The 10,031-nt window shown below is 42.5% G+C and overlaps 1 protein-coding gene across 8 annotated transcripts in view; it reads left to right on the top strand.

Annotated features, from left to right (window-relative positions):
- The first annotated feature begins 3,874 nt into the window (after positions 1 to 3,874).
- The window catches only part of baiap2b (BAR/IMD domain containing adaptor protein 2b), a 57,934-nt gene continuing 51,777 nt past the window's right edge, over positions 3,875 to 10,031 (top strand). For 6 of the 8 annotated variants that reach the window (XM_067576105.1, XM_067576101.1, XM_067576104.1 and 3 more), the window contains exon 1: positions 3,897 to 3,977. In XM_067576105.1, the coding sequence (XP_067432206.1) occupies positions 3,935 to 3,977 (43 nt within the window). In that variant the 5' untranslated portion in view covers positions 3,897 to 3,934. Of the gene's footprint in view, positions 3,978 to 10,031 lie in introns of all 8 variants that reach the window. The other 2 variants (XM_067576107.1, XM_067576106.1) reach the window with 1 other exon arrangement.

Below are 10,031 nucleotides of genomic sequence, written 5' to 3'. Positions count from 1 at the left end.
TCGCGAGAATAACGATGCTCCCTCACGGGGCCGAGGAAAGGAGAACGGACGGAGCCGGTATCCAGGACATGATGATGATGATGGGGTAAAAAAATATATAAAAAAAGCAGGTGGAGGGAAAAAGAGAGAAACTGACCTTAAGATGAAGCATAAATAGTAATAGCATAATACTTTAGTGTCTCACAGACATTGATGAAGTTATTTCATGCTTCCTGATTAGGCTGGAGGCGATCTTAGCGTTGCCATGTCTTTTTTAGATAAGAGAAACCTCCCAAGCTCATTTATTGATAAGAAAATCTCCTCTCCGCTCCCGTTCTTACATGTCACTCTGCAGGGAGGAAGTTAACACGGATTGTAATCATCTTCAGCGGCCGGACTCTTCTCCTTCGTGTGCTCGGAGGGGGGGGAAGACTCACACAAGCACACAAGACCAATAAAAGGAGGCCTCACTCCCAGTCTTGATAGATAAGGCTAAAAATATCCCTGCGACTCCCTGAGTGGGGATTACACTTCATCAATGCCAGGCAGCGGCACACAGGCAGGGTTTAGAGTGGAGCGCTGCAGAGCAGAGCAGACGGCCGGAGCATCTATTGTCGTCGGGGAAAAAACGCCAGTGCAAAAACTAGAACTGGGGCGGCAGGCAGGTCTGCTTCCCCAGAGACGAGGTGAAGACTGGCGGTGTGGTTTGTGGGATGTGTGATGCTCGGCCTGAAATCTTTTTATTGAGGCTTTATGTCGGAGCTGTGAGGTCGTCGTGTGTTTGTGAAGATGAAGAGGCTACAAGTGTTTGACAGTAAACACTGATGTGGTTATTTTAAAGGTCAGAAGACATCTAGTGAAGGTTAAAACTGGGTTACGTTTGGCCATTAGAGATGCAACAATTAATAGATTCATTGACCAGTCGCCAACTATTTTGATAATCGATTAATCTTTGTCCAAACTCTCTGATTCCAGCGTCTCAAATGTGAATATTTTCTGGTTTCTATGACAGTAAACTGATTCGTCATCTTGGACTTTTTGGGAAACAATAATCAACACTTTTCACCATTTTTCTGACATTTTATAGCCCAAACGACTAATTGATTTAATTGAGAAAATGATTAGTTGTAGCTCTAATTTACATATAACTGCTTTTTTTAACTGAGTGCAAATCATTATTTTATTCAAGGCTACAACAAACGAAAGTGACAAAACACAGAGAAAGAAGATATTCAATTAACAATGATATGAAACAGCAAAAAGCAGCAAATCTCCACGTTTGAGAAGCTGGAACCGGGACGTTTTTGCTTGATAAATGATTTAAATGATATAAATTATTAATCGATTATTAAGATTATAACAAGAACTTTGAAACACAGTCATTGAAACGCTGTCCAAACAGTTATACGTGATGTGTAGAATAAAAAAAAAAATGTTCAAAGTGCAGTGTTTGGATGTGTTTGAGCCGTTTATAATCAGATCTTTGTGCTCGCTGGGAGGATGATTGATGTTGTTGGACGACTTGATTCAGAGTGAAGACTTGAAGACGGTCTGAGCTGATTTTAAGCTTCTTTTTTTCTTGTTTATGTTTCATTCACACTTGACACTCTGCTGCTCTGCTCTCTATCAGCTTTATATCACTGTTCTAATCCACTTCACACAACAGGCAGACCTTTCCTCCTCCTCCTCCTCCTCCTCCTCCTCCTCCTCCTCCTCTCTCTGTCACTTTCCAGCTGACAGACAGCGAACCATCTTCCTCAAGCTAATCCTTCCTCACCTGGCCCCCTCACACCACCACCACCACCACCACCATCGCCGCCCGGACATCGATTTTAAATAAGCCGTGCTCACCCAGCCGTCGTCGCCTCTCACCTCCAACCCCGCCGTCATCTCCCACCCATAGCTTAACTTAAAGTCAGATTAAGGAACAGTAGAAAGAGGGTCTTCTGTCACTGTGTCGAGAGATTTACCGGCTTTTTGATAAGGGGGAGAGAACACGAGTTATTTCAGAAGTATGTTTACAGACTGATGCTGGACTCCATCTTTATTTTCAGAACTTTGCATAGCGATGGTGTCTCTGTGTTTCTCTCAGCCGCGACTCAAAAAAAACCCAACTAGATGTGAACTTTGTGGGATGTGGGGGGTGTAAATACTTTGTCTCCCTCTTCTCTTGGTGTCCTCCAGGCTGGTTCAAAGCACCCATCAATAATGGCGGCTCTGCAATAAACTCAGCCCTCATCCATGTGTATCTCCCGGACCGGACATGTGTCCTCGTGTCATCATGGCTTGTCGGTCCATGCGTAGCTAAACCCCGCCCCCCCCCCCGACCCTGACCCGCTTTAATTCACCGTCACTGCTGCTCGTCCCACTTTTGAAGCCTGAGTCACTGTTATGTCTCAGCCGGCGTCTCTGGCCTATGAGTGTGTGTGTGTGTGTGTGTGTGTGTGTGAACGACGACGACGCAGAGCAGAGAATAACGGCTGCCATGTTTGATTCGCGTAGCGCTTTGACGTCATCGCTGTGGAAGTTACAGAGTTGTTTTTTAGGGGCCTAGTGGTATCTAGCCATGTAGATAAGTTTTTTTGGTAGAGTAATGGAAGTGTCAGTTTTGAAAGTAGCACAAATTAATCTCCTTTCACCTCCAGGGTGATGGTGAATCTCATTAATTTTAGTATTGAATCCACATAATTTTATGTCAAAGCTACAGTATCTAGGTTGAGCTTCACATACTGGAGGTCCTGGAGTTGATAAGCCTAAAAAATATTGATATGATTTAAATCAAACAAACTTTATTTATACGTGTAGCACCTTTCAAACAAATCTAATGCAATTCAAAGTGCTTTACAAGCAGTTATAGGATGTTAAAAATAGATTTAGACTAATGCAAACTAAAACAACTAAAAAACAAAAAAAAAGTTAACTGAATAAGACAGAGATCCCAGTATTTGTATTTGTGTCTGTATTTGTATTCGAATAAAAGTAGAAAGAGGTTTAAAAATCCTGTTTTTGTTTTTATTACACTTTTAATTATAGGATATTATTATGATTAGTGAGCTAAAACATTGCAGCCAGACTCATAACACAGAGACAGCACACCGTGTAACGTGTAGAAGAACTTCAAAGGTGATTATTACTTTGCATTTTTCATTTATCGTCTATTTTTTACAACCTAACTTTGTGGAAAGGAGAAGAGGAACAACAGGATATGGAGAATCTTTAAGAGCACTTTGCATGTGTCAGTAGCTCAGCTTTATCTCTGGGGAACACCCCCAACTAATCACTTTTAAAATATTTGTATGAAACAAATATTCATATAAAACCCACTATTTGTGCTTTGCCGAATAATGTATTTGTATTCAGGCACACCCCTACTAGAGAACAAGACCAACAAACGGTCGACTTGTGATCAGATTTTACCTTAATCAGCTGATATAACCGATTATATAATGACACCGATAGTCTGAACCAGCTAAAAACAACAAACCTGCTACTTGAATCTTTTTGTATGTTGCTAATAAAAATGCAAGACGACAGAAAATGTCGGTTGGTGTTTAGATTAGCTAGTTCCCAAGTTTCAGAGATGTCTGTATGGCTAGATACCATTAGGGGCAAGTTAAAATGTGGGTGAACTTCAGTAATCTCTTAAAGACTCCAAAGTATCTTGTGCTGAAGAAAGCATTTTAAGGTGTAGTTTGTGAGATTTAGTCTCTGTAGCTTTCTCTCTGTACTTGTTTCCTGTAGTTGCCTCCATAGAGCTTTTTTCTTTTTCCTGCCTGGTCTCCATTTTTCCGCCTGTCGCTCTTTATTTCCCATGCCCAACCTTACCTCTCTTGGGGGTGGCTGTAGGGGAGGGTTGCAGAGCTGAAGAAGAAGACCTTCTGATCTGATGCCCAATGCTTCCATGTTTCCAGGTGTCACATACGCTGCAAAGGGCTACTTCGACGCTCTGGTGCGGATGGGCGAGATGGCCAGCGAAAGTCAAGGCTCTAAGGATCTTGGTGAGTCCTCGTAGTGGTTGTAGCGCCGCCCCCCTCCCCCACTGGTAGGGCTGGGGGGGTGGGTGGGAGGGGGGCTTGCACAAAGCAAGATGGTGGATGGGATGGCTCGGGGTTTGTTGAGCATAAGCAGCTGATGACCGACCTGAAACCGGACACACACACACACACACAAACACACACATTTATTTCCAGGTAATTTAGTGCTTAAAGACAGAGCATTAGTCCGCCTCTCACTGCACACTGGAGATGATTTACTGCATTATCAACCCCTCCTACCCCCCCGTTCCCCCCCGTTCCCCCCCTCGATTCTTATACTCGAACACATTCTGATTTGGGAAGAATTAATTTCTTGCCTGTTTGTCACAGCACGTTGAATCTCTTGTTTCTTTTCTCACATTCAGGCTCTCCGGTTGTTGTTTTTTTTTACTACAATGCACCACTGTGTGCACATAAAACATTCACAAATTTGTCATTTAGCATTTTGATATTCACAGGAGGCACTTTTGTTCTCCATTCATAACAAGCCGTCAACAGAAAATCTCTCTCACACACACACACACGGCGTGTTGTCTGGTTTCAGTTGGATCAGCTCTGGTTTTGCTCATTATCTTTTTGGGGTTTTTTTTTTGCTAATTTGCATAGGCGAGAGAGTTGAAGGCACCTATTTCTAGCTGATACACAAGTAGGAACATCTGTACGAAGCGAGCGAGCGAGCGAGCGAGACAGACTTCTGTATCGCGCTCTCGTGCAAAAGTTGTGTGATTTTTTTTTAGTCGTAGACGCAGTTCCGGAGGAGTGTGACGAGTAGTGCGTGTAAGAACCTCTTCGTGACTTAAGATAGCAGGCGTGGACTGAAACGGCAGAGGAAAGAAAGGAAGGAAAGAAGGAGGGAAGGAAGGAGGGAAAGCTGGCGAGAGGAGGAGGGGTAAAACAGGGATATATATGAGGCGAGTGAGGAGGATTTCAAAGCTGCATTCATTATTCATGGGAAGACCTTTTTTGGAGCTCCCTCGCACTTCTCCCGGAGCTTCATCATTTCATTTTTCTCCCCCCCCCCCCTCACCACCACCACCTGCGTCACTTTGAGTAAATACTCAGTTGAGCTTGTCTGCCCGCTCTAATTAAGCTCATTACCGTCCCTCCGCTCAGCTTAAACTCGCATAATTCGCACGGTGATCTCGTCCCGACCACTTTAAAGATCACGGATGTTTAAGGCTGAGAAGGTTTTTCTGCTTCTTGCTATAATAATAATCCTGCAGCTTTTTTTAATGAACGTACACGCCTACGCTTCATCTTAAAACATTCAATTATTAAGCAGCACCTCAGAGTACAACTGAAAGGCCTTTGCACACCAGTACCCCCTTAATTTGCATGTGAAAATGTTAAAGTAGATACAGCATCATGTTCTGGAGACGCTTACAACTCCAAAATTGTTTGTCTGTCATTAATTTTTTTTTTGCATCGGCGTCCTGCAAAAGAGAAGAACTTGAATGCAATCAAGCTTGCTTTTGCTTTGGGGGGGAGGGGGGGGATGCAGCTGACTTAGTGTGCAAGGTTTTTTGTGCATACCAAGGATGCATATAAATGATTGCATATAAAAAAAATGTTACACTTGGTATGCAAACTCCTTTTAATAGGAAATCCCATCATCCATCTGTCCATTTCCATCAGCCTGTTTTCTAAGCTTCTGTTGTCTTTTTGTCTGCATGTTTGCCTGTATTGTGTGTTTTTTTTGTTTCTGGCAGCCTAAGCATGACTCAGCAGCCCTTTAACTCAGCCAAACCTCTCCTCCCCTCCGCCGCCTCCAGTCAAATGACAGACTAGGCTGAGCAGAATGGATTGATGCCGTCTCCACATATCAGTAGGGCTCAGAGCAGCTGTGGTCTGTGCAGCTTTGTGGATGCTTTAGCATATTCCGTTACTGTGCGTTGAGCCTGGCGAAACGCAGGAGAGATGTCGTACAGGTCGGATTTATAAGGTCAATCTGCAGGACTCTCATATTATTCCATAGCTGACAAAGTTTCCGACAAGTGGAGGATTTGTTTATGGGTAAGATCATGTGATAATGGGAAGCTCACATGCTCATTAAATATGAAGCCATTTTCTCTCTACAAATGCATATTTTCACCAGACCTTTACATGTATATGTCTTGGAAACAACTAGATAGTTAAAATGATACAAGATAATTTCCCAGTTTATGTGGATTCATTGATCTGTGATGAAGTAACCAGCCTCCCTCAGCCTGTTACTATTTAATAATAATGATAATAATAATAAGAGGATTTTTTTTTTTTGTAGGATTTCTACATCTATTTTTGTCTAGAGGAGGTCAGAGAAAGCCTTGAGCTTTGTTGTTGTGGCACGAAGTGAAAAAATGCTCAAGCTTGCTACATGTATTAATTAGCAGATAACAAGGATTTTGTGTATTTTGGTTGCGTGTGTGCAGAAAATGTGTGTGTGTGTGTGTGTGTGGCTGCACTTTTCCTGAGCCAGCACGTGCCTGTGGCTGTGACCAGTGCTAAGGCCACAGATAAGGGAGGGTTTGTATATGTGTGTGTGTTTGTCAGGGATAATCACTCGCCCAGGGTTTTACCTCACACTTCATAATTGATGAAGACTGCAGGCAGATTTGTAAAATCGGCCAACTTGTAATTGTTCATATAATTGGGTTTTGTTGAGGGGGGGTTGGGGCTGGGTGGGGGGGGTGAGGGGGGGGGGGGGGGGGGGGGGGGCAAAGCTGAATTAAAAGACCCTGGACTTTAAACTCACACAGTGAATTCTGGCAGAAAGTCTCTGCCTGTCGCTGAAACAATGCAATTAATCAGAGCATTAAGATGAACGGTAGCTAATGGCATTAGCACATGAGCAGAGGATGTGGAGTTGCACGTGACGGGGTGAAACGGGGAGAAGACGGAGAGTTGGGTTTGAGAAAATGAGGGAATCACTGGACTGTTGATAAATGATCTTACACATTAGCATCACTGCTAATATCCAGACTGAATGGATAATATCATTGCTGTGTAATGTGTTGATCATGGCTTGTACAGAGAATTATCAGCGACTCTGCAGCTCCTCTCGGCTTTACGGAGCTTTATAGTGAGTTTCAGCTCATTGTTTATCTGTCCGGCTGCAACTTTATTGTTTTGGTTCACACTCAGAGCTATCATAGTGTTGTTTTGGGTCGCAGCAAGCAGCTGTTTTCAGAGAAAAAGCTGTAAAAAGCCGCCGTACACTACCTGCTCAGCACCAAACAGACACAGTTAGCTGTAGACTAGCTGGATATTTCCCTCAGGAGTTGATGGAGAGCAAAAACAGAGCTAAAAGAGAGTGAATGTTGGACGTACATTCACCAGGCGGTAGATTTTTTTTGCTGCCTCCAAGTGGCCAAAAAAATCTATTAATGCAGGTTTTAAAGATATTATAGATGACTTGATAAATAAGTCAGCATAAGACCTTTATATACCGAACATTGAGGTGGAATCATGAGTTGAATTTGAAGTTTTTGGATGAATTTTGTTCTATAAAGTTTGGACTGAAGGATTTCTCTGCTGTTCTGTGTGAGTGAGTCAGTAGATTGAAACTAGGTTCAGTTTTTCCTGCAGCATAATTGAACATAGTGAACATAGCTGTGCAGGTATGAGAGGTATCTGTTTCTGAGTGAAACGGACAAACAGGTACAGCAACCTGCTGTCGCTTCCGGAGCCTGAGGATCCACAGACTGGTGTTATTTTAGATTTTATTAACTGAATTGAATCCTGGTCCAGAGTCTTGTCATATTATTTGAAAACAGAACAAACATGCACCAGTTGAATTTAATGATGGCTGCATTAGATGAGTCAGTTGCAGGTCTCTGGTAATGTGTCTGCTGGCTCGCTGACATGGGATGATTAATGGAACGGAGCCATTGTATAAGTTATTTACACCTGTGCTTTTTCCTGCTTTTTTGATAAGTCAAAATGTCAGCGGTGGCACAGTTATCAGCTCTATCATATTGTAAAGACTTAAGCTACAACAATTAGTCTATTAAAGTAATAATGACAAACACCAGCTTCTCAAATGAGAGGATTTTATGTTTTTTATTGTCACGCTGAGCTGAATATCTTTTGGTTTTGGGCGGTTGGTCAGAAAAAACATTTAAAGACGTAGACTTGGACTGTGGGAAGATATAACAACATTTGTCATTATTTTCTGACACATTTTATGGACAAAAAACAATTTTCTCGGTTAATCGGTTAGCTTAATTGATATGGAAACAACAATTAGTTGCAGCCCTAGTAAAGACCAGGCTATAGGTACATGTCGGTTAACACGTGGCGATGCATTGATGGAAGCTCGGTAGTTTCAAACTTCACTCTTAAAATCTCAGATATCAAATAAGCAAAATCAGAATACCTGTTTTCAATTCAGACCCGGTTCTTAACTCCAGGTATCAGTAATGCAGTTATCTGAATGAATCAAACTGCAGAAGAAGAAGAAGTCATTACATGCAGGCTTCCGGTGTTTGTGATTATAGCTTGTTACTTTCATTAGAAGTTTGGCTGTTTGCTGTATAACTTTAGAAACTGCAGCAGAAGCAGGGGAGCAGTTTAATGATAGATTTAAGCTGCCTTCACACAAACACACACACACATAGTTACACGTTTACTGTACATACACACACCCTCACATGCCGGAGCAGGCGAGTGCTCATACTGAGTAATTAGTACATGCAAAGAAAAAAAAACTATCACACGATTATTATCCACTTCTGAGGCCCAAAATACACTGACTCACATTTCCTCACGGGGACACTTGTTTATGGTGAGAGAGCGGTGATGTTTATCACTTTTGCACAGCTGATACCACACAGCACAGGAGGAAAACGATGCCTCACCGTGTTTCATTCAGTTATTCTTAATTTACACGATGCTGCATGACTCCCCGTGCGGAGAGAGAAACGAGATGCTCTACGACTGCAGAGAGAGTGTCATCCCACTCATCCTACTCCTCTTTCACTACTGCTTCTCTCTGTGTCTGCGAACGCCCCTGCATTGATGTGGGTGCTCAGGCAGCCCCTGGGAGAACACGCCAACTCTCTGCACACATTTCTAAAAATAGATGAAACGAAAACGCCTCGACTGGAGCCGCTCCGAATGAAGGAGGAGGAGGAGGAGGAGGAGGAGGAGGAGAGACTGAGTACGATGCTTGATGCGCGCACCAAAAATGGCTCGTCGGTGATGTCAGGACGGCTGAAAACGACATCATCTTTCTTCCGTATACTAAATATGGACATAGTTGTGAGAGGGAAAAAAAAAGGAGGCTCCTGCAGTTCCGGTTCCCCTCTCTGACCATATAAGGCTCAAGTCATTCAGATGCAAATTCGGGCAGAGGTGGTACTCACTCGGCTCTGTGCTCTGGCATTCAAACCTGAAAGGAAGAACAGGCAGACTGTCTTTATATAATCTGTGAATGGCTGAATTTCAGTATCCTAGATGCAAACCTGTATCTCTCCATACATGCTCTGTCCTTGGACGTTACAGCAGTAGCTTCTCATTCCTACCATTTAAAATGGAAATAAAAAGTCTGAACAGTGTCACAGTCAGGCGTGCAGTATGTAGTTTAACATTATGGAACAATATTCATATAAGGAAGAAGATTTTAAAAATGGAATTAAACCTTTTATCTAGCCAGGAAAGCCTCACTGGGATTTTCAAGATTGTCATAATTCTTTTTTTTTCTTTATTTGGATCCTCATTAGGTGAGTCTAGGTCTAGAGTCTAGTCTTCCTGGGATCCCAACAACAACAGCAACAATGATACAAACAGCAGTTTAAAATCACATTGATCAATAAAACAATGAGTAACTGACTCAGAAAAGGTAGACAATACCAACTTACAATGACAACAAAATTGTCATAAATAAAATACAAATATAAGACAAACTAGAACCACTTAAAGTGGCACCTTGGAGACAAAAATCTCAATCTGTGCACATCCTGAACCTTCCCTGCGATGACCTCGTCCACTCTTTTGTTAATTTTTTTACCATTATTGAGTTATCCAACGTCCTCTACT

The sequence above is a fragment of the Thunnus thynnus genome, chromosome 20 (genome assembly GCF_963924715.1).
Source record: "Thunnus thynnus chromosome 20, fThuThy2.1, whole genome shotgun sequence".
NCBI lineage: Eukaryota > Metazoa > Chordata > Actinopteri > Scombriformes > Scombridae > Thunnus > Thunnus thynnus.
This window is presented reverse-complemented; position numbering and strand designations above follow the sequence as displayed.